The sequence below is a fragment of the Colletotrichum siamense genome (genome assembly GCF_013390195.1).
Source record: "Colletotrichum siamense strain Cg363 chromosome Unknown KSG_Cg363_contig02, whole genome shotgun sequence".
Classification (NCBI taxonomy): Eukaryota; Fungi; Ascomycota; class Sordariomycetes; order Glomerellales; family Glomerellaceae; genus Colletotrichum; species Colletotrichum siamense.
This window is the reverse complement of record NW_023501015.1, coordinates 1,087,178-1,111,612: the sequence shown is the minus strand read 5'-3', so window position 1 is coordinate 1,111,612 and position 24,435 is coordinate 1,087,178. Positions and strand designations below refer to the sequence as shown.

Below are 24,435 nucleotides of genomic sequence, written 5' to 3'. Positions count from 1 at the left end.
CGTTGCATGCGGCATGCCATCCCATCCATCTGCCGCCTGCTGTCCGCTATTGATAAAGACCCGGCACCGGTCGCCGCCCGTCGACCGTTGGCCGCCGCTGGGTACTGCCATCACGACCACGACCGGGTGTTGTGCGTCGTTCAACGACGAGCGGATTTCATAACCTCGGAACATCTCCTGTCGTCATCTTCTTCGCCTCCGTCATCACGTCCTGCACGCAGAAATCCCTCAATGACTCAAAAGTTTGCAATCATGCTTCGTCGTGTGTGCATGTTCCAGCGCGCGCAAGTGCCGTCGATCCAGCGATCAACCACCCCAACTCTCGCAGAATCCCAAATCCATGTGCCAGGCTGCGCTGGGTTGGCGTCAGTATCTGACTGTCGTCGAAAGGACGGATGCTCCCAAATAACAACACCAGACCAAAGAATCGCTCACACGCAAGACAAGTGACGGCTCGACCAAGTGGTGTGTGGCTTGATACCCCAAATGCTCACCCTCACAGATGCAACGCCCAGGGTCTGCGGTCTTCCTTGCATGCCAATCGGTCCATTCGGCGTATCGTTGGACGGCATATGCTGAACGATACAGACAGCCACTGGATGTGGCGGATTAAGAGTTGAAGGGGGGACAGAAGGTGGTCTGGCCTCGGCCTTGCATTGGTCATCCAGCGCGATCGACACTTCAGAGCACCTCAGAGTTCCCCGCGCCGCCACACCATCTCTGGAGCGCACGGGAGGCCTTGGCCAGGCTGACGTTGGCTGGAGCAGTCTGGGTGTGGTGTGGCAGCTCCTGGCAGCTCCAAGCAGCAGAGCACCGCACCGCACCGCAACGCAAAGCACCATACATACTTCGTCATCACACCTCTCAAACACCCAGAATTGCGCAGCACAACCCATATCTGCATGGACGTCGCACGCACTGAAAAGAATGCCATGACTACGGATCCCAGTCAAATGGCTTTCCGAGCCGTTACGCACTGGCTTCAAAGTCAGACTATGCCGGTATTCTACTGCACCACGCCGGCATTCCGCCTTCGAATGCCCTCAGAGCTGCTCAACGCTGACCCGCCACTATTACAGAGCCAACTGAGCAAGGTGCTAAGCCAACAAAAGCAACCTCAGCCGTCCCAGCAGGCAATACAATCGTCGCAGCTCAATAACGACGAAAAGGAAAGTCACGACAGCGCGAGGGGCGCCTCATCGACGAACCTGTGGACGAAACCGCTGCCCCAGCTTCCGCCCCCAAACATGTCCCTGTCCGGGAAAGTCGCCCTCGTCACCGGCGGCGCGCGAGGCATCGGAGCTGCCATCGCGCTGAAGCTTGCCCGGGAAGGTGCCAGAGTGCGTCTACCGATTCCACTCTTCTCGCTCGCAGTGTGAACAGCGGCTAAAGTTAGTTATATCATTCGCGCGAGTAAAGGTCGCATTCACCTTTGTCAATACTTCATCAATAGCCAAGGCGCATGAGGTCATATCCGAGATCGAGGCCTGCGGGTCCTCCGCCACGGCCATCCAGGCCGACGTCTCCAAGCACCAGGAAAAGGTCGTCAAGCGCGCCATGATGGCCTTTGGCGTCACCAAGATTGACATTCTCGTCAATAATGCCGCGGCGACGCTCACCGCGACCCTCGACGACACCAGCCCCGAGGACTACGACCGCATCTTCAACACCAATACCCGCGCTGTCTTCTTCATGATGCAGGCCGCAAAGGCCCACATAGCCCCGGGCGGGCGCATCATCAACATCTCCTCCGTGGCGGCCCGCGCCGACACCCCGGGCAGCATGGCCTACGCCGGCAGCAAAGCGGCCGTCGAGGCCTTCACGCGCGTCGCCGCCCGCGAGATGGGCCAGGCGCACGGCGTCACGGTCAACTGCATCAGCCCCGGGACCGTCAAGACGGAGATGTTCGACTCGCTGCCCGACGACCAGCGCAGCGCGGACCTGGAGCGGGCGACGCTCACGCCCGCGGAGGCGCGGCTGGGCGCCGTCGAAGACATTGCTGACGTTGTCGCCTTCGTGGCGAGCGATGAGTCCAGGTGGATTACGGGCACGGTCATCCCCGTCAACGGGGGCCGACTGATGAACTGACGAAGAGCAAAGGTGACTACATGCAAACGACGTTACGGCGGACCGACAGCTTATTTATGGGATTCCATTTCCTCTTCTGAACGACAAGGGTTGGTTGGGCTGGGGGTTGTTGTTACGGGTACAAAAAGTGTAAGATGTGAGTCTGAGACATTTCGGGTTCTTTTCTGGCAGGCGGGTCTTCGGTTTGTGTCATGGGATTCACCGGCCAGGTTGGGAATGCAGTCGGGAAACAAAGCCATGCAGTGTTACATACGGCTGGAATGTGTAGGATTCCCTGTGTCGGTCTTTACGATATCTACGGTTCTCCCTTTTTTTTTTTCCTTTTTTCTTATGTTTACGCCCTTCCGTACACGGCTGGAAGCTAGCATCAATACCATTTCATGATGTTCTGTTTGGAGTTTCGTTCCAGGCGGGGCCTCCCGTGTTTGGTTTCTGTCTGGTAATGGACGGCTGAAGTCTGTTTCGGTAATCAGCGAGAACTCCTCTGAGGGCCGCAAGAATCTGCATCTTCACCAAAGCCTTGTTATTTTCCGGACGAGAAGTCTACTGAGACAGTCATGTCACACGCGGCCCTCGTAGTATCTCGACAGCATGCAACCCTCAGACCCAAGACAGGGAGGCGGAACCCAGGTGTCATGCCCCAGACCCACGACGATCTGCTGCATGCATGCAGGCAGGCAGATAGATGTAAACTATTCTGACGTGCGTCCTCATCTTGTCTTTCCTGGGCACAAACATAACCCCCAGATCTGATTATTCAGGTGTGCCACCCAACTTTCCGAGCTTACCTCAAGCCGCCACCTGAACAGAAGGAGGTTGTACAGATGCTTACACAAAAGGACGTAATTTGACTCGGAGCAGGTCCTCGATATCTATTTCTAGTTCCGGGCAACTGCCTTTCTGCCTTTATTCCGTGGTAAAGAAGTAGCAAAGAAAAGTGACAAGACGAATCTGCCTTATTCTCCCTAAACACCACGCCATCTTTCAGCATGAGTCTGGCCATCTAGGTGCTCTCTCTCTCGCCTCCACGCCTCAATAATAAGCCATCACCGTGAACCCCTTCACGCCCAGCCCGACATCGAGGCGTATCCCCCCCATCCACCCTGACATCGGGCACGAAAGGGACAGTACTATATAGCCCCCTCCAGTGCCCCAAATCCGCAACAAAAATCAGGACCCTGCTCCTCTACCCTTTAGGGCGTTCGACTTGGCCTGGCCGTAGTGGCGAAAGGCCTTGCTTGCTGGGTTGGCAGCAAAGGCACATGCCGCCGGGCCCGGTCGTTCGAATCAGGCTCGGTCCAACCGCCGGGCAACCTTTTTTACCCCTTTTTGTTTTGGTCATCTCTTTTGACAGCCACGAGTTCTGTGTATCGGAACGTCTAGTGTGAGCAGACAGACTGTCGAGGAAACGACGATGTAGCAGACCGAAAGAATTCAAAATTTGTGGCGGTTGGGCTATTGTCACCGAGAGTAAGCAACCAATAGGTCAACAACGTCGTCGCATGTCAGGGCGATCGTTAGTTTGCCAATACGAATGGAATACATACTACTACCGACACCAGAGAACTATCTTACACGAATTGGATCCTCAAGAGAAACTTGCCGGAGATAATGTTACGATTAGGTTGATTAGAGACTAAGATCCTGTTGTTTATATGTAGGGCGGAGTTGGGTATCATAATTGTGTGTTCCAACGGGCAATGATCAAGACTCCAGAATACGCGCCAACTCCCTGAAACGCAATTTGAAAGTGTGGACGGCACTGGTCAACCGTGCCCTCTAAGCTGATGTTGTCGATCGCCGCCAAATCATGAACGCGGCAATGCCAGCACACGCCGTAGCGCCCAGCGCGAGGTACAGACTGGTTCTATCTGGAGGCGGCTCCTCGCTCCTCGGGAAAGCGGTGCTAGGGTTGGTTGCCGCGTCCGCCAAGGCGATGAAGAGCTCGCTGATGTTGTTCCACTTGACGGTGACGTGAAGCGGAGTGCTCATCATGAGGTTCGACGTGTACATGTCCGGCTGCATCTCGCTGCGCTGCATCGTCTTGTCCTTGTCCGCCTTCAAGGCGGTGTAGATGTTGGGGAGTTCGTCAAGCTGCGGGTAGCGTTTGCGCAGCTCGACAATGTGCGAGAATGAGTCGGGATCCGACGAGTCGTACGCGTAGCAAATCAGGTCGCAGGCGTCAAGCTTGGCCTGGTTTTCTAGAATGGCAGGCTCCAACTCGCCGAGCTCTTCGAGAATCATGTAGCACTGCTTTCCGCCCGGAAGCTCAACGCTGTTAACAGCCCGTCGTGGCTTAATCGTGGGCCGATATAGGTTGTCAAAAGGGCGGCTCAGGAACGCATCCAACAGCGACGACTTGCCAGCCCCAGAGGCACCGAGGACGTAGCAAAGCACCACGTTGCGCTCGACCTTACCCGGGCGCCGTCTGCGCTTGCGTGACTTGGTGACTTTGAGAGCAGCGGTGGTTGTCTCGCGTGGGTTTGCAGGCTCAAAGCCCAGATACGCAAGATACTCAAGCGTCGTCTTGGGCTCCATGAACGTCGTCATACTCCACTGTGCGAGCCACCCTTGCAGAGTGACGTGCCCTGCCTCGTTACGTACAGTTGAAGATGGGAACGACGTCTCAACCCAGGAAACAGGAAGTCCGGGTGTAGGTGCGAAGAGGGCTTCCAGCTCCTTGTCGTTCAAGCCACCGTCGTTGTCCTTATCGAACAGCAAGAAAAGGTCCACAAAGAAGCGGTAGCCTGCAGGGCTCAGCTCTGCCGAAGAGTACTCTGGCACATCAAACTTGGGGCGCAAGAAGCTGTCCTCTAGGCTCAAGCTGTCTGTATAGCGGAACTTGCGCAAGATGATCCATATCGTCTCGTGGCGGCCCTTCTCGGCGTAAATCTTGTTCAGCTGCAAAAAGCCTCTCTGGTCTATGCCCTTCTCTGCCGACCAAGGCGACAGTGTCTTCGTGATGGAAAGCTTGATGTTCTCGAGATCCTCGGCGGTCAACGGCTTATCGAAGCACCTGGCCTGGAACTCGTGCATCTCCTGGTCATTGAGGAAGCCATCCTGGTCCTTGTCACAAAGGTAGAAAATGCGCTTCAATGCATCAACGCAGTTGGGCTTGAGGTTCCCCTCTTTGTAGTCGAATAGCGGGGCGATGGGGTGGGTGACGGCCTTCTGACACAGGAAGAAAACTTCGTTGACATTCCGGTGCTCTCTCGCGCTCGACCTGATGCACGAGTCGATCTCGCGGAACTCGGCCATGACGGGCAGCATCTCGCCCTCGACCACCTGAGGTGTGTTTCCATCTCCAGTCAAGTCGGACTTGTTCGCACAGAGAACGACCGGGACATTGACGCCGAGGGATCGGAAGTAGGGCATCCAGAATAGAGCCACACGCTCGTAGCTGTAGTGGTCGGCGTAGACCAGGAGTATGACGTTGCATTTGCGGATTTCTTTCCTCAACGTGGTGCGGTTCTGAGGCAGGGCGGAGGTATCGACGATGGTGGTGGTAACGTTTTCGGGGGTCCCGAGCTGGGGAGGAATGGTGATGGAGGGGAGGACGGCCTGGATCTTGTTGGAGATGAAGACGTCCTTGACCAGCGAGGCGATGAGGCTGGACTTTCCGGTGCCCTCGTCACCGCAAACGCAGATTCGTACTAGATGGAGGCAAGGCAAGTCAGTTCCAAGCTCGGAGACAAACTGTTGAGGTCGGGCAGAGCTGTTCGTCAGGCCACCTACCAGAAGCCATGTTCGTGATCGTTGAAGCTTAATCAGAGACAGAGAGAAAGCTTTATTGCGATGCCATGGCAGGGCGGTCTCAGAATGCTGTTGGAAGAGACTCGGGCGCACACGGCGATGGATGCTAGAAGCTCGAGGCTTGTGTGTACGATCGGTCGTGAGGAGTGCGGTGGTGGCTTTCTTCGGTTGAAGCAATGGAATGTAATCCGGGAAGCTCTGAGGCGGGTAGGACGGGAATCTGCAGGTTGACGGGGGTAGAGTTCGAATGACGACCTTAATTGCAAGGATGACTCTGGTGGGGGACAGCTGGAAAGGTGCTGCTGGTACCTTAAGGGATCGGTTAAGGTAGCGGCACCAGCGCCTTCGGGGATGCAGGACCCACCCGAGAGAGCACCCGATCAGCGGATCAGCGCTGTGCGGTGCCTTGATAAGCGACCGATGTCCAATCCAGCGGGCTCAGTGCAGCACGACCCGACAGCAATGTCTTATCGTGCATGACTGTGGAATGTGTGCTTCTTGGTTGGTATCATGATTGGTGCCTTTTGGTGCCTTTTGCTGAAGAATTTGGAAGAAAAGGAGTCCTGAGCAGTTGTTACTCGGGCGGAAGAAGTGAATGAGTTCTCGATAGAGACAACTTTGCAGTGGTTGAGCTAGGGGAGCTTACCTATGTACGCTCACACACAATACATTGTGGACTATGAACTCAACTTCGAATACCTTAATGATCGGTGCACCACCACCACGCACTGTTGATCCGCTTACAACCTCAGCAATGTCTGATACCTATCCAAATCATCTGCTCAACTCCACCTCATGTCCGATGTGTCTCAGTTGAACATATATGTGCTGCATACCCCGTTCCTCGTAATGTCTATTACCACAGTCCTGAGTGGCCAAGCTCACTCAACCACAACTTGGTAGCAAATCTCGGTAACACGTCCCAAGACATATGAGGTGGTGTAGCAGACCAGTTCCAAAGATGCGTGTTTTGATGACGATTAACCCAACAGTCCGTTCTACTGACTGCGCCAATAAAACTGCCAACCCCTCCCCACCTCATGCATCCTGTGCCTGTCCAGTGTCGCTCAGGATGTGAAGCGGCTGTCAATGGCCTCACAGCTGCTTCTCCAGCTTTTTGCTGCCTACCCCACACTTTTGCGCGGCCAGTCACCGAGTCGGACTGACAGCAGGCCGGCCATTGGAACGTGGACTTTTCAATTAAACCCGGGCGTCAGGGACGACTCGCCCGGGCTCTGCAGCGTCACTCCAGAGGTGCTGCCACCCCCGCCAAAATGGAGCAGTCGCCCACCACTCACGTCGCAGCAATCCTTCTCCGGACCCCAGGCTGACCTTGACCTGCCCTCACGGGGCCCATGGGCAATGAAGCAGGTGCAGCCAACTTGGATGGCTTATCCTGGAGGACACACACGCAAGAACGACATGGCTGACCAGTGATCCCCAGGGCCTACCTTAGGTTACCTGCAGTAGGTAGCGCCCCCGGGGCCATGGAAGGCGGGGACACGAACCAGAACAGAAAAGAAGGGAACCACCACCAGCACGTCGCTGGGTTGGGGTTGATTATCCCATCCTGCCCTGCCCTTTTCCACTTCGACACCTCCAGTTCCAGTTCCAGCTCCAGCTCCAAATCCAGCTCCAACCAACCGAACCGAACCCAAGGAAGGCTCTTGTTCCTTGCCTTGAACCCCCTCCCCCCAACCTCGCCTGCGCCGTATTAAAGACTCCCGCCCTCGCCTACCTTGCATGAGGTCGTCAGCTCTGTCCAAGAACCTCTAGAGTTCGTCTGGTCGTTGGCGCAGCGCACCACCACTTCCTCCTCCTCTTCGCCAATCCTTCCGCTCCGACCTCGCTGCCATCCGATCAACGAACTTTCCGCGAAGCCTCACTTCCTGTCGCATACTGCGCAGCACCCTCTGTGCGACCTTCCCGAAGCGTCCGTCCTCGTTATCAGCCTCCACCGCCCCGGTGCCGCACGCAAAACCTCCCAAAACCTCCACTGCAGCTGCCGCCAGTGACGTGAGGCGGAGCCGACGACGAACCACCTTCCCGAACCCCGACCTGTAATCACCTCAATTCTGCTGCGACTGTCGCGTGCTTCCTTCCTTCTCGTCCAATTCGTAACTGCATTCCCATAGATCGTAGGAAACTTAATCGCCCATCATGTTGTAAGTACCCGACGTAACCTCATCGTACTCTGCGTCCATCGGATACACGCTTCGTGTAACCTCGACGGCCATCCATTGCACAGCATCGCAGCACTATACGCACACTGCCAAGCACTCTTACAACGCTTTTCAAGCTCATAAGAACCCCGGCTGACTGTCTGCCCTCGTGCGACCATGAACAACAGCGTCCTGCCCCCTCCCCCGCGATACCCATCGCATTCGGGTGCCTATGGCACTCTCGGCCCAGGCATCGCTCCCATGATCGAGACGAACAACATCCTTTCCAACCCCGAAGGGCCGGAGTACCAATTCCTGGTAGGAGAGGGAACGTACGTTCTCAAGGAGGACCTTCACCTCGCGACGCCTCCGCCCCATCCTTCCGAAGCTCCCGTCGTGAACCCGAACCCGCTTGCGACAAACCCACAGCCCGCGACCGCTGGCACGAAGCTCTCCCTCATAAGCCTGGACATGCGCGCCGCACCGCCCTTCTTCTACAAGGGGTCGTCGGCCACGACGTTGTCCCTCACCGGCGATATCAAGGAACACCCCAACGAGGACCGGTACTCGACCGAGGCTGGGCTCAGCAGCGACGGTGGTGGCGGGACCTCGTTGAGCGATGCGCAGCCCAATTCCATGACAATGATTGCCGCGGCGCCGGCGTTTGGCGACGGCAACACGGCGCTCGCGCCAGCCAACACGAAAGACGCTGCGAAGAAGAAGGTGCCAAAGCCCAAGAACAACATGACTAAGAGCAACTCGTCGTTCATTTCTAGAGTAATTGTAAATGAGAGCCTCGCCAAGAAGCTTCAAGAGCGGCCGACGGATGGAGTCTTTGCTTTTGCCAACATTAACCGTGCTTTCCAATGGCTAGATTTGTCGTCGGCGTCAAAGGTATGGTTTGCGACAACTAGTTTCTGCGCGGAGCCTACACTGACAAGCGGCAGGCGGACTACTTGACTAAGATTCTGTTCACCAAGGCTCACTGCCTCTGCCACGACGTCAACACGATCACGAAGAGCATATCGCATATCGATGTCATTATGGGATTCTCCACTGGCGAAATCATCTGGTGGGAGCCGGTATCACAACGGTATACCCGTTTGAATAAGAACGTAAGTCCCAGGTCTCTGGTGGTTGCAGTCAGGCAATTGACTTTATCAGGGCATCATCAATGGCACGCCGGTATCAGAAATCAGGTGGATACCTGGATCCGAGAGCCTTTTTCTGGCAGCGCACATGGACGGTTCGTTGGTGGTGTACGACAAGGACAAGGAGGACGCGCAGTTCTCGCCAGAGGAGGAGCTTGCGGCCAACGGCACGCCCAATGGGGAGAGCGAGGCAACAAGTAACGTCAACCACAACCTCAAGATCCAAATCAACAAGTCGATTCAATCCAAGAATCAGAAGACCAACCCGGTAGCATCATGGAAGCTATCTAACCAGCGGATCAATGCCTTCGCTTTCAGCCCCGACAACCGACACCTGGCCGTGGTATCGGAGGATGGATCTCTCCGCATCATTGACTACTTGAAGGAGGAGTATGTCACCAATCTCACCCTCAGGGTTATCTGGGGACGAGCCCGCTGACATGTGATAATAGGCTGCTGGATCTCTACCATTCTTACTACGGTGGCTTCATCAGCGTCTGCTGGTCTCCGGACGGCAAGTACGTGCTCACGGGCGGCCAGGACGACCTTATCTCCATCTGGTCTGTCGAGGACTCAGCCATTGTGGCGCGCTGTCAAGGCCATCAGTCTTGGGTGACGTCCGTAGCGTTCGACCCGTGGCGCTGCGACGACAGGAACTACCGTTTCGGCAGTGTCGGCGAAGATTGCAGATTGTGTCTCTGGGATTTCAACGTCGGCATGCTTCACAGACCCAAAGCGGTACGTTACTCTTGACCCAAAAACGCAGACGCGGGAAAGCTGACGAACGGGAATAGGCTTCCGTTCACCACCGGGGTTCCGTGTCCTCACGCTTCGCCAATCCCTTGCAGAGGCAGGAAACAGCGAACACATCAGCGAGCCGCATCCGGTCCAACTCAACCCTATCGGGCGGTGCCGTCGACGACGAAGAGAACACCGTTGTGCATGCCGTAGAGCCGCGTGCGCGAATTGCCATGCTCCCCCCCGTATCCGTATGTTTACATTTTGCTGTTAACGTTGCAGCTGCTTGTTTTGAAGCTTTCTGTTTGCTGACCTGCTCGCAGTCCAAAGCACTTGATACCCACCCTCTATGCTGGCTTGAATTCACAGAAGAAGCCATCATCACCAGCTGCAAGTCAGGTAAGTTTGACCTCACGCCGACAGCATCAGGAGAATAAAAACAAGCAGCCGTGCTGACATGGGTGCAAAAACAGGCCACATCCGGACGTGGAACAGGCCGACAGATGCTCCGGTGCCGAAGGAGGGAGCATCTTAGATGGCGTTGGTTTTACACTTTGTTTCGATGCGGATATACTAGAGCTCGGGTGTATGAATAGCAATTGCGCCAACAGTAGCTCGAAAAATCCAACGAGCAATTACGCTTCACGCTTCAGGGTCCGGTACCAGAATAATTATGCACGCAGGAAGCTGTTCAAGTGGAAGGTGGCAGTGTTTGCGGTTCAGATGGTGATGTACGCGTCTCTCATGAGGACGGGATGATCATGACGTTCGCTGTGCATGTGAATGAGGATCAAGATGTCAGAGCTTCCCACCGCAGGACCCTTTGAGACAAAAGTCTGCATCTGCGGCACAATCGAGATGCGGCTCCGTGGTGGGCTCGACATGGCTGGCTGGACCCGTGGTCCCTTGGTCTCTCGGGTCACCCCTGGGAGGGAGCTCTGGCTCTAGTCTCTGCCTGCTTGCCACCAGGCGGGCGTGGGGGTTCCACCAACCGCCGCCGCCGCTGCTGCTTTCGTGCACTCGTGTCGCCCCCCATGTGGTTTGAATGAAGAGAGACACAGGGCCCGGATGCACTAAGATGCGGTTGCCAGGTGGTATCGCACGCGGAAGACCGGCCGGCGAGACGTCCTGGTCCACGCACGAAAAGAAGCCGGAAGGAAAGTCGAACGGTTCGCGTGGTTAAACGTTCTTAAGGTGCCGCCTACCCCCTGGTCTGATAGAGATAGGCAACGTCCAGAATTCTGGAACATGTCGAATGCGAATATCGAATGGGCTATGACCGTTCCTCGAGGATTCGATTGGGTGCGTGTTGGTCTTGAAGCAAGGAAAGGTAATTCCCGATTCTCCACCGCTTTATGATATGCGACGAGGAATACGCAGTAGGGAAAAGGGTGTCGTGGTAACAACCAAGGGGGTACATTGGAAAACCACTCAAATCTTGTGAAACTTTGCAAAGCTTGAGCGGATACCTTTTTCACATGCTGTTGATACTGAACCCTGATACGGCGGCGACATAAGCTTGAGGCTGAAAGGGCAGACTGATAGGCTTGTTGGATGTCGTTGATGGAGACTTTTCAGTGGTGCAGCCGCAGTGCGTGTATTATGCAGTAGCATCGCGCAAGAGGCTGCCCTGGCGTCCTGAAGTGTATCCATATGCAGGCGTACCGGGAGATCCACGTGCATGCGAGGGACATTTTTGAATTTTTTCTCTCTGGTTGGGTTTTGGTGGTGAGCCCCTCTCTTAGTGCAAGGCGTAATCGGAGGCGTAGGCGTAGGCGTAGATAACGGGAAGCCGATCCACTTTGAGCGGTTTGTGTGCAGGTCCAACAACAGAGTTTAAAAGACATGAGAGGTCGGAAAACCGAGCCAGGAGGCAAGGCTGAAGACTGGTCCCACACCGTGGCTCAAGGTGAGCTCATGAGAGGTCAGATTCCGGCCTCCTGCATAGTGCGGCCGGCGGGTATCAAGGTTCACGTCTCGATGCTTGTAATCAGTGAGACGCGCCCCCTTGGTTTTTCACCGCTGCAAAGGGCCGATGGTGAGAGATTTCGGCGCGCGGTGGGGATGGGAAGCGGTAGTTGGCGAGATTTCAGATGGGGCTAAGCTTCGTGAGTCAGCTTGGTGCCCGAGAGGGGCCATCGAGGCTCAAGATGGTTGAAACGATGGGCCTGTTTGGGTATTCGGACCTTTGCGAGCTCGTCGCCGTGTATGGCGACAGGGAGACGCACGCTCTGCACCAGCTTCCAATAGGCCTGCCGCACTTTTTGGACGGTCAAATTAAAACGGTGCGGTGCAAGATTTCCGGACGACCCGCTCGCTGGGTTCCGACGGACCTCAGTCGATTACGCACGCAGGCGAACATGAGCAGTGAACGATGCTCAGGCCATGATGTGCGCTGAGGCGAGGCCGGAACAGCCCAGACGAGACGACGGAGAAAACACATGCGCTGCACGCTGAGGTAAGGGCCAAAGAGACTGCGACCTGCGCAAGAGATGTCATGTTGATATCAGTGGGTCCCGACTGATCTGACATCAGGAGCAGGCATGATGCTATCTTTGCACACGCCCAGGGTGGTGGTGTAGTGGAGACCCGTGGCTGCGGATGCCATCTGCGGCAGTCGGCGAGCTGGGCCGTTGGGACGCCATGTTTGCTCAGAGCAACCTGAAAATTGCGCTAACCACACCGCGTGCTGTTGGAACCTCGATTCTGCCATCGTGACCCTGGACTTTCTTTGGGTGTTGGGCCTTGGTTCCTTGCAAAAAGTGAAGGGCCTCGTCTCGCGTTTCCATGAAACTTGGCCGAGCGGGCCAACCGCCATTCGTGCTGGTGGTGGGTAATGGTTTGAGCTCGCTTCTGCTAGCTACCCGCCCTCTGCGCCGGTTTGTATCCGTGGACTGGGATATCTTGAGCCTCGAGATAGTGCATCATGCAGCAAAGATATGCTGACACCATTCAAAGTCTCTCCGAATTGCAAGCCAAGGCAAAAGAGCGGGCGTTGTATGTGTGGCCAGCCTAACACGGCACAGCGTCGCGCAACTTCAGGCAAGACCATAGACAGGATTCACGGGAACCAAGAAAGCTTGACTGTGGCGACGGGTAGCTGCAGCCAATTGAGTTAGCATGGCGCCGGTCGAGTATGAGATTGAGGTTCGCCGTGACACAATCTCGACTAGCAGTTCGGTGAGGGTGTGCCCAGGCATTCCATTCCAAGCACGGTCTGACTAGGACCAACATGGCCGGAGGATCACGGCGAATGCCCGCCATAGACCGAGACTCATGTCCGTATCTTGAAAGAAAATCGCTCGGCGTACATCCGGACTCGGTGCGGATTCGGACCGCTGCACGGTGGTTTTGCATTTAAGTGTAATTTTGCCGTTATCTTGGAGCCATTCCTCCTAGTGCGGTGCCTATTGGCTGCCAGCCACCGAGGGTGAAAAAAAAAGTCTCACACATTCGGAGAAAAAAAAAAAACCAAAGCAGGGTTGAAGGCGCCATCGCTTGAATTTCAGCGAAGAATCCACAGCGAGTCGGTGAACGGCCCGTTCGATCTTCGCTTCTGGCGGTCTTGGTTCCTCCTATTGGGAGGGTTCTGAAAGCCCTCGAAACTGGAGAAGAGTCGCAGTGTGAGCGGTACTTGCCGCAATATCGTATGGTGATGAATTGATTCCTGTTTCCGCTTCATATGCTTCGTCATGCACGCTGAAGTGGCAGTCGAAGACGCAAGGCGCTGCTACCGCGGCATCGTGAATCCAAATTGACGGCCGGGACTTGACGGGATGGCAAGACAGGCCCCCTTGGGCCCTTGGCTCGCGATCCAGGAGCAAAAGGCCCCTTCGCTAAGAACTGGAACGAGAAACGACGGGATCCCGGTTTGCAGGCAGCGCAGGCTGGTGCTTATCGGTGGGGATTTCACCGAACCCTCAATCCAGGAGAAATTCCCATCGCAGGGCTCGGGCCAGCTGCCAAACTGCCTTCCGTGTCTCCTGGTGACGATCTCCCAAGCAGACTGGGTCCCGACCAGGGGGTGACAGAGCACTCGACGCAGTGGGTTGGATCCCTGCTCCAGAACGAGATGCCCAGACCAGGAGACCGGCTCGGCGTACGGGCTGGAAGGTCTGGAAGGACCTTTGTCTGCTGAGAATGCTGCATGCGGCATACTGAACCGTGAAAACGGGCCTGCCAGAGGTGCTGGATAAATTGGCCTGCATCGACTTCCCGCCAGCCTGCAGATGCCAATACGGAGGGGTCATGCCCCCAATGTGTGAGACTCTGGTTCATCTGGCAGCCAAGTTGCGAGACCCCCAAAAAGCTGTCATGAGGCGCAGAATCGTAGAGGCGCGGGTGGTGTTTCTGCTGCCGGGTTCCCCGTGCGATGGACTGCGCGGGATACCGCCCGCGCTCCCGCCAGAACACATCGTGAGATTTTGGCCATCAGGTGCAGGCCGAGGTTGCGGGGATGGTTCGGTGATGGGAAGCAATCTGCCTAGCTATACTGCAGGTCTTGATGTCGCACATGGCGATGGAGAAGCAAGTGCTGATCATGGTCTGAATGCCACTTCAGATGCGGGCTTAGGGACAACCCCGCGTCGCCCTCCTCCTCGGTCTCCTGATTGACTCTGCCCATGACCGCCGGCTGCATCGCCTTGGAGGCGGCAATGTGAACCATTTGGCCTCGACGTGTCCATCATCGTCGATATGGATAGTGGGGGTCCGCCAATCATGCCCGTACACAGCGCAAACAAGCGTCACTTTCGTCGGCTGTAGTGAGTGATGGGCAATAGGCATGGCGAGAACGGAACCCAGGCAAGGCAGATTGGCAGCTGAACAGACAACAAGCCTCCAGACGTCGAGCCTTGGCTCTTTCCGTTTCGTGAAGACGGGCGAGGCGGGTGTCGAAGCCACGTTTGGTGACGATGGCGTTTTCGAGGCGGTCTGCTGGCGCTTTGTGACTAGATTAGGCCGTTGTCTTAGCTACCTGCCCGCGATGAGATATCCGAACCAACAAGGGCGAGGCAGGGATCGGGCGGCGAGAGACGGTCTGACGGTCAGCGAGACAACTACCACCGCACACCGCAGGGCAGGACCTGGATTCTGTAAGGGACTCTGCGCTTACCTTCGTACCTTACCTGCGGGATGTACGAATAGACGCCGGGCGAACATCGGATCCGTAATGTACGGAAGGAAGCTCGGGTTGCTGGATTGGGAACAGAACAAGGACAGGCAGACGAGGCAGAATGGAAAAACATCCCACGCAGACCCACCCAACCAACTTCTTGCTTCGAGAACGGGCGTCTTGGTGTCAAGCAGAGAGGCAGTCATTACCTGGAATCATATTGCAGCGGGCAGGCGGGAGGCGACAGCATTGTGGCGGACAATCAGCTTGGCGCCGCCAGGCAGTTGGAGGAGGGCAGAACTCTGGACGGGAGGGAGGTCAAGCCAAGCAAGCGCGCAAGGAAAGATGGGTGCCAAGACAATGGAAGCACACACTCACGGTGCAGCGCAGCTCCACAGCTTCCATCTGGCTTCCATTTCCATGGCACGATTCATGCAGGGGCCAATCAGTGGCGATGGGCGGTGGCAGTGGTTGGCAGCCCTCGGCCATCCGCCGCCTTATCCGTGATCCGTCAGATGAACGGCGGGAGGCGGCAAGACCGTCTCTTTTGTGTGTGTCCTTTAGGTTGAAGCTCGGCTGTTGATACTGACTCTTGCTTTGCTTTCCAATAGCCAGGTTCTGTTGCAGCGATGATGAAGTCACCGCGGAATCTCGCAAATGCGGCCATCAATCGCAGTTCACCAGAGAGCGCGAGAGAGCGCACAGTGGGTTAATTAGGCTTCGTTCGTAGCGGGCGCTCCTGTTCGGAGATTCCATGTCTTTCTCGGCGCGATGCATCGGCGACTTGCACTTCTCACCGTGTGCTTTGCAGCTTTGCAGTCCAGCCCAGTCGTTAATTAGGTTGCCGCTGAAAAGAGGCGCCCACACAGGATCGCAGCCGGGCGCAGTTGCCGAAAAGCTCCAATCAGGCCAGACGCCAGACTCAGGGCAGAGCAGTTGCAGGCGCTCGAACCATGTGTTCCGATTCCAGTTGCTTTTTTCCTTCATCGTCACTCTCTTTCCCCTGTCTGTCTCTCTTACGCATGGGTTGTCGCATTTTAGGTAATTTTCTTGTTTTGGTCAACAGGCTAGCTGATGCTTCGTGACCACATGAGCAACGGGAATTTGACGAGTTGCCGTCCATCACCCAAATGAGGCAGAAATCTACCAATCTGACGATAATCCGTTGTCACGATAATCGTAGATACGACCGACGTATCAGACGCAATTACGAAAGCAGGCATTTTGTATTACATGGCGCATCGTCAAAGGGAGCCGCCAAGCCGGACAGCTAAGGCAGCCCACCCCTCAGGTAGAGCACGCCGTGGCTGCGGGCTTTCTTTAGCCCACACCAGCCCTAAGCACCATCAGCACCATTCGCACCGTCTCCGACACGGATGGAGGGAGGGACGGAGAGATGCCGCGCCTCGTCGAACCTCTAGTGATGGCGGTGGTGATGGTGGTGATATTGATTGTGACAAGAGTCAGACACGGCAGAGACACAAACTCAGGCTTACACTTAGACTCAGACTCAGCACCAGCAGTAGCCGCACAGCCAACCACAAGACCCAGTCAAGAGGCCAAGCAGCGCGCATGCAAACTCACTCGTTGCGAACACCTGGGAAAAGGAGGTTGTTTGACCGAGAGACTGACCATGATTCATCCCACACACCCCTGCTGGCGGCATCGTCATTGCCCGCCTCTACCTATCCCTCCCTCTTTCGGAGGACTGAGGCAAAGGAGCTCTGAAAATACATCCCACTTCCCTTCCGTCCCGCAGCGATACGGAGTGCAGAATACACAGGATACAGGGCACATTCGCCGCCAAACCCACTGGCATCCATGATAGACGGTCCAGGGCAGGGCAGATGGTGCGCCTCTCTCACGCACACGCACGCCAACCACGCTCACTTCTCGACTCCTTCAAGGCTCGAAATGGATCCCGTCCGTTGTGGCTATTGCTAGCTGCTGACTGTGTACTGTGCTGGTGCTGGTGGTTGGGGGCTGTAAACCAGTCGGTAACGACTCGGGATTCTCTCCCGCAAGCCACAATCTCTGACTGCCAGGGGTGGAAAGAAAGAAAGAGAAAAAATAGTGACGCACGTACCACCCGTATCTTTTCTTCGTTCCCTATCTCGCTCCGTCTGCCACGCATCGCACGATACGTACTGATTTATCCCGTAATGCGTATCCGTCAACGAACCTGCTGCCGCGTCGACCCAGCCCTGCACTTCCTGTCGTTTCTTTGCTCGCCATGGCCCCCCGGCTCAGTTTTGGGCCGTCCTCCTTGTTCGGTGTCTGCCGCTGACCCTCATCGTCCGCACTTTCGCCGTACCAGGCGCAGGCAAGCGCAGATGCCAGGCCCAGGCCTCGTCCCATTCTTCCCTCCTTATCCAACTCCGTTCAAGGTTCGGCCTTCTAGGGTCCCTGAACAAGGAACGGTCCCTCCAACACTGGACGTGGACCTTCTCTCGCTCTCCCGTCAAGGGTAATGGATCTCTTCCCGACCTGCCTCTGCCCCACCATCGATACCCACGTCCACGCCCTCCTTTCGCCATCCCACGCCCATGCCCACGCCCACCTCGTCAGGTTGTGGTTGTCCACCCCTCCATGGTGGGCTGCCCGTTTGTGAGATGAAGGCTCCGGCGCATTTTTTTCGCTGCCATCCCAGCTTGCGGTTGATAATCGTGCTTGTGCTTGCGCTTTGCCTGCGACCAAGCCCACCTTTGATCTGACGAATGTACCCATGGTATCTTCGTACCCTGAAAGACTCCCCGTCAATAAATACAAGCCCGCCTCCAGACCTCCCCTTCCTCGATGTTTAGGCCGTTTCCCTCTTGCCAGGCATACTGCTTGGTTCATGTCATCTGAAGATGCCGTCATTCAACCCATTCTCGACCGTCACGGGCAAGCATGCCGCTTCCCTCTTTGAGATCAGGTACGCCCTTCTGCCCCACGTCTCTCCAATTCCAGGACAATTTTTCCCGTCCATGCTTCGAGAGCCCTCTCGACTGTCTAACTGAGCAACGTTAACTAACGCTGGCCACTCCACAGACTAGACAATGACTTCATTGTCTTTCGCGGGGGAGAAGACGAGTCTGCGGGCCAGATTCTCAAGGGCGTCGTAGTACTGTGTCTGCCCACTCCGCTCAAGATCGAAGATGTTCACCTCCGACTCACCGGCACCCTCCGATTATCGTATGAGTGCCCCTTATTCCCGGTTCGACTTTTTTGCAGATCGGCCAGCTGACCTGCCCCCCCTCAATAGGTGGGATTACTCCAAGAGCGCCGCTTCTGGCGTTTCGAGCCAAAAAGTCGATAAGACCACTACCCTGCTCCAACACCGCTGGGCTCCGTTCGTCGGCGGAGCTGGTGGCAAGAACACCATGTTGCCGGCCGGCAACTATGAGTGGCCGTTCGAATTCACACTGCCCGGTAACACGGCCGAGAGCGTCGAAGGAATCCCCGAAGCGAGCATCACCTACAAGCTCAAGGCTACCGTCGCCCGCGGCAAGCTTGCCTACGATCTGCACGCCTACAAGGCTCTGCGCATTATCCGCACCCTCGAACCCGCCGCCCTCGAGTTCCTCCATGCCATGAGCGTCGAAAACATCTGGCCGAACAAGGTCGACTACTCTATCGTCATCCCCCAAAAGGCCGTTGTCTTCGGCGCCTCCGTCCCTCTCCAAATGCGCTTCACTCCGTTGCTGAAGGGTCTGGAGATGGGTGAAATCTCGGTCAAGATGCTTGAGATCCGCGAGTGCACGCTGCAAGGACCTACTGGCAACATTTTCAAGGAGCACAGGACAGAAAGAGAGGTTTCCAACTGGAAGTTTGAGGTTGACAGGGAAGAGCACTGGCACGACACTATCGAAGATACTGGTCAGGAGGGCTGGATGGTGGAGAAGAAGTTGAACCTCCCCAAGAGACTGCGACAGTGTGTTCAGGACCTCAACCACAACGGAATCAAGGTGCGACACAAGCTCAAGCTTGTGGTTGCCCTGAAGAACCCCGACGGTCACATTTCAGAGGTATGTTGCTGTCACCTACAACCAAGGTGCAGACAGAAGCTAACAAACGCCAGCTGCGAGCCACTCTCCCCGTTTCCATCTTCATCTCCCCCAACATGCCCCTCGATGAGCATGGAGTCCTCGTCGACCAGAACCCCGGCACAACACCAGCCGCCGCCGAAGCCGCAGTCACCCGAATCGCTCCTCCTGGTTACGGAGAACACGTTCTCGATCAGTTGTACGAAGACGTCGACATGAGCGGCTTCCAGACCCCCGCTCTCCAGTCTGGCTTCAGCAGTCCCTTCTACGCACAGTCTCGCGCTGGTTCCTCCGAGAACCTGGCAGGTCTTGCCATGTCAAATAGCCATAGCCATGGTGTCGCCCCCGCAGCACTCTCACAACGCCTCCACAACGTGTCTCTCGACCCCTCACAACGCAATACCTCTTTCAACTCTTTGAACGCCATCACCGAGGATGTTGCTTTCCCGACGTCGAACCCCACTGGGCAGAGTTCGCAATCGCACTCTGCGGCACTTACTCGTCAGAACAGCAACGAGGAACACTCCAACTCTCACTCATCAGGCCCATCAGGCCGCAACTCCCCTGAGCACCTCGACTTCCCCGACATGGCTACTTTGAGCAAGGTGCCTAGCTACACCACCGCCATCAAGACACCTGCTCGCAGAGGCACCACCGATGCCCTCCCCGACTACTTCTCTGCCATGAGCGCCCCGAACACGCCCCCTGCGAGTGAGGCACCCGTCGCGGACCCGCTCAGCATGATTCCCGAGCATGAGGGCGGCACCGGCAGCGAGCCTACCACACCCGGTGGCTCGCACCGCTCGTGGCATCGCCCCGCGAGCATGACTTCCCTGCTGCACGCAGTCCAGGGTGGCGATGACCGCAGGCTTCACCTCCTCCAAGGACGTGAGCGTGTGTACTGAGACTTCAGAACGCAACAGATACAAGATGTTCAACCTTGCTTCTTTGATTTCATTATACGTTATAGAGGGTGGCAGACACTACTTTACGGCATGGCACTGGCGTTGGAGGAGACCGGACCTAAGTGAGGCGGTACTTTGAGATTTACAGGTTTTAGATATGCGCCTTGAGGCACCAGGACTCTGCGGCTGCTTAACATACGTACACGGATTGGGATAATGGGCATATGGGGACCAATGGGACGGTACAGGGAAGACATTCAAACGGTTGTAAGATATACCCACCGCTTAGAACGCGGCACGTCGAATGCGAATTACCAAAAGGAGACTTATATTCATCAAACGTCTATAAGTGAATGTATCCAACTTGTGTGACGCATGTGGCAGCGTGCTGCATCAAACGTCTCTGAAGTGGCGTGAGCGTGCGAGACTCTCCTTCACATGTGAACACAAATCATTCAAAACCGGTTCTGTGGATCTTCCACCATTGGAGAAATGAGTCATTTGCGCACCCGGGTCGTCGCAACGCCGAGAGACGAGACCCTCGGGCCACGCCAGCTCGGAATAGGATGGGCCCCGCTAGAGTACCGAGGATGCGGCACGGCGAGAGGGTCCACTTCGCCGGGGGCCACCGGCCGATGTCGGATTTGATTGCAGCGGCCATGCGAGATTCCAGACCGTTTGGATCGCGGGGATCAACGCACGCGCGCATGGTGTTAGTGGGCTAAAAACTCTCGAGCCCGTTCAGCAAGCGCTTACTTGATTTGCGCGGCAAAAAAGGGCTAATCACAGTGTTTTCGGTTTCTGGTTATACGGCTGGCGCTGATGAGTCGGGCTGGGTGTCATTTGAGGTTTTCTGGGGCCGGAACTGTTGGTTACGTTGGCTTCGTTTTGGAGGAGTGACTGATATGGACGGAGTGTGCACGATCTAGATCTGGGACAGGGTGGTTTGATCGGTTCACTATATGGACACCCTTTGGTGGTGATTGCTGCAGGTGTTACCGAGAGTTACACAAGCTTTAGCTGTTTTGCAGTTTCTGGTGATATATCGCCTGTTTCCCCCGTGTGCATGGGACTGTATTTCTTACAGATACTCGGGGCTTAAGAGTTTGATAAAAGTGGAAATAGGACCCAATACTGTTCTTGTGCTAGAGCTACTACTTTTCACGCGTGCTCGCCGTCTTCGACGTCGTCGGTCGTTACCGTTGTCATCGTCGTCTTCTCTATTATATGCCGTCCATGAATGAAGTAATGAGGTGCATAGGAATCATAGCCGCGCAGACATGGTCAGAATGGGTGGTCTGTTTGGTTTGCTTTTTGTCTCCATATCCACCATCGTCCTCCATTACCCGCCTCATCTGGGCAACACTGTCATGAAGATATAGACGATAGTCAGTGGCTTAGAGACATCCATTTGGCCTTGTCTCTCAGACCAAGACGATTATTCCTTGGTGTGGAGGCCTCACGGGCTCGTGAATAGCGTCCCAACACCACCATCCCCTGATTGGCTACCCATCAGAAGAGTCTTTGGGCTGTGCTTTTCGACCCAACACCATCATCCGAATATTCTTAATCAGTCACTCCGAACTCTACGATATTCTGTCATCAGGGTCTGGACCATGACATAAGACCAATCGGTTCGTGTCGCTGCCCGTCGACTTCCGTCCAATGCCTCCGGATGGATGTCCAGGATGCAACCCTGCTCCCAAATGCTGTCGGCCGTCATCTCAATGCCGCGCCTCTGGAAGATTGAAAAGCTTGTTCCTCCAACGAAGGGTACCCCAGCAAGTGCGACATTGCCACGGCCTCGATTTAACAACATTGTTATTTGACACACGTGTCTACGGCGGCCGCGCTATCATCTCTGATGGCATGGCAAGACTGATAGGGGAGGATCGTCTAATCTGTGATGGAAAGTAGGGGACTGTTCACTTTGTGTTGACGTCATAACTACTCGGAATCACCGCTTGGCTTCACTCTAGCGTGTCGCAATGGGGAACACCTGATGGTGCCAGCGCGAAAGAAAGGCCCTGGACAGCTGGAAGTTTCTCAGCCCAAGCAAGCGCGACAGATGTTGCCCGTCCGAGTTGGGGGTCACTTTCAGCTGCACCGGCACCCAGCACAGCACAGCAAAATGAGAAAGCTTGGATTTGTGTTCCCTGAGAAGAGTCGTGATCGTCACAGGGGGTCCAGACAACTCCACTTTTGACTGGCGCTAGGGCCAAAAAAGTTGTCGGCGGCGGTGGAGAACGTCATTCGAGTGTGTTCGTGCAGGAGCTTGGGCGGTTTAATTACCAGCTGTCACTGGCGGGGAAGGGGAAAGTGAAGGGGGGGGCAAGGGACGACGGTCTGGACAGCTACACTACACTACTGCCGCCCTTTTTGCGATATAACCTCGTCCGCCCTGCTTGCTGCACTTTTCCCTTGCCAATCCTTTTGCCAGGAGCACTTGAGCGACCCTGTTTACACTGCGATACCCATCTGTCGGACCTGACAGCTCGAATACCCCACGCATTCCTGTTCACAATTGCACATCGAAACTATGGCGGACACCAAGGCGCTGCCGACGAGGTCGGCGACCGTGAAGACCACCTCGACCACCGACGATGCGGTCCCTGAAGTCGACCCTACCAGCGTAAGTTGAACTGCTTGGCCCGTCATTGGATGTCAGCCGAAATCTACAGTCGTCTTGTCGATTTCCCTTTTAGGTGTTGCCATCCCTCTTTAGCACGAGCTTACACTTTGCGCGTAGACCGCTGGCCTCCTCGCCGAGCGACTCCAGGCTTGGAAGCACGCCGTTGGATATCTAGAGGACTACATGGAGGCCGTCGAAAAGATCCACAAGGCTCAGTCGAAGGAGTATGAGAGAGCGCTTAAGGTCATCTCTCATCCCCTAAAGGAGGGTCATCACTTTGACCAGAGTCTCGGCGGCATTGCGGGCTACTTCGAGAACATGCGCTCCAACACCCAGGCTATAATCAACACCAACCTCGAGACGGAAAAGAGCATCAAGGGATCTGTTCTGCCGGTTCTTGAGCGTCTCCACAAGGAGATCAAGCACAAGGGCAAGGAACTCGCTCACGGTGCCCAGAAGAGTGCCAAAGAGGTCGAGAAGGCTCGCAACACCACCCAGAAGCACATTGAGCTCCTTGGTCAACAAACCGCTGCTTTCGAGTCGGCCGGCGGCAAGATGCACGGTTCAGATGACCCCTACGTCGTCCACCGGGGTGTCTTGCACAGACTCCACAAGCAAGTTTTGGAGGAGAACAACAACCGCAACGACCTTATTGCTGTCCAGAACAACTTCGAGGCCTTCGAGGCTCACGTTATCGAGGTTATTCAGCAGAGCATGGAGGCCTTTGTGCAATTGACTGGAGGCCAGGCCGAGAAGACTCGTGCCTTGTACTCTGACATGCTCGGCGCGGTCCAGCGAGTTCCTCCCGATCTGGAGTGGAAGGGTTTCGTCACCCGTAGCGGCGAGCGTCTGGTCAACCCCAACGATGCTCCGCGATCCGTCGAGTCTGTCACGTTCCCCAACATGGACCACTCGGGTGTCAAGCCCCTCATCGAGGGTTCTCTCGAGCGCAAGTCGCGTAACAAGTTGTCTTGGGGTTACTCTACCGGCTACTACGTCGTAACCCCGGCCAAGTTCTTGCACGAGTTCAAGGACTCTGACAACACCCGCGCGGACCCCAAGCCAGATCTGTCCATCTACCTCCCGGACGCTGTGATTGGCCAACCCAACGGTGACAAGTTCAACGTTAAGGGCAAGGATAAGAGCGGCTCAATGAGTGCCAAGCTCACAGGCAGTGCAGAACTGGCCTTTAAGGCGCACACCCCTGCGGATGCCGAGAAGTGGTTTGAGATTATCAAGAATGTTGCGGGAGCTACTGGCCCTGCTGCTCCGGACTCGGTCCCCACCTCGCCGGCTATGGCCTCTGATGAGAAGTTCGCTGCAGTGTCTCCCACAGTCAACACTCAGTCTAGCGCTCACCAAGGCCAAGAGGCCGGGGTCACTGGGGCCGATCCTACCGCCAGCCCAGAAATCTTGAGTCCGGTTGACGGTCCTTCCTCGGGCGCCGCCATCCCTGCGACCAAGACGCCTCCTGTCGAGGAAAAGAAGGCTTAAGGGATTCGGTGGCCACCATCTTTCTTCTCGTCGCTCCCCCACGCACACCCCGTCAGCCCCAGATTTCGACAGAAGCCCGCCATATTCCGCCCTATCTTAAAAGCGAGGCGGTGTTATGTTGAGAGGGTTCCGTCCCCGGTTGCCTTACACATTGAGCCTCGTGACGAGGCGTACTTCGCCGCAGTCGCGCAGTAGTGTTCGGCTGATTGGCCACCCCCTTCAAGCTACACACAGCCTTATGCCAGCATGCTTTCGTTGCTGCCACCTTGGCGCATGCGTTTTGGAGGATACCACTTGTTTATGGCAATGAATAGCTTTTAATGAAACAGAATTATTATTTGAGCCTTCCCCCATTTTTCCCTCGCTTCCTC

The 24,435-nt window shown here is 55.9% G+C and overlaps 4 protein-coding genes across 4 annotated transcripts; all 4 read left to right on the top strand.

Annotated features, from left to right (window-relative positions):
- Positions 1-995: 995 nt before the first annotated feature.
- On the top strand, positions 996-2,088 carry CGCS363_v002298 (Short chain dehydrogenase; the record flags this gene model as incomplete). Its single annotated transcript, XM_036634147.1, has 2 exons — positions 996-1,340; positions 1,420-2,088. The coding sequence occupies 2 exons, from the start codon at positions 996-998 to the stop codon at positions 2,086-2,088; spliced, it is 1,014 nt and encodes a 337-aa protein (XP_036499667.1).
- Positions 2,089-8,180: 6,092 nt separating this feature from the next.
- creC (putative catabolite repression protein creC) lies at positions 8,181-10,427 on the top strand (the record flags this gene model as incomplete). The annotated part of the gene is made up of 7 exons (XM_036634146.1): positions 8,181-8,897; positions 8,951-9,118; positions 9,168-9,544; positions 9,607-9,892; positions 9,949-10,143; positions 10,216-10,291; positions 10,366-10,427. 7 exons carry the CDS (start codon positions 8,181-8,183, stop codon positions 10,425-10,427), a joined length of 1,881 nt encoding a protein of 626 aa, XP_036499674.1.
- A 7,430-nt stretch (positions 10,428-17,857) lies between these two features.
- On the top strand, positions 17,858-19,938 carry creD-0 (putative HECT-type ubiquitin ligase-interacting protein creD; the record flags this gene model as incomplete). Its single annotated transcript, XM_036634145.1, has 4 exons — positions 17,858-17,922; positions 18,039-18,182; positions 18,253-19,015; positions 19,069-19,938. 4 exons carry the CDS (start codon positions 17,858-17,860, stop codon positions 19,936-19,938), a joined length of 1,842 nt encoding a protein of 613 aa, XP_036499675.1.
- A 2,539-nt stretch (positions 19,939-22,477) lies between these two features.
- On the top strand, positions 22,478-24,064 carry slm1 (Cytoskeletal signaling protein slm1; the record flags this gene model as incomplete). The annotated part of the gene is made up of 2 exons (XM_036634144.1): positions 22,478-22,570; positions 22,688-24,064. 2 exons carry the CDS (start codon positions 22,478-22,480, stop codon positions 24,062-24,064), a joined length of 1,470 nt encoding a protein of 489 aa, XP_036499672.1.
- Between the last annotated feature and the right edge of the window lie 371 nt (positions 24,065-24,435).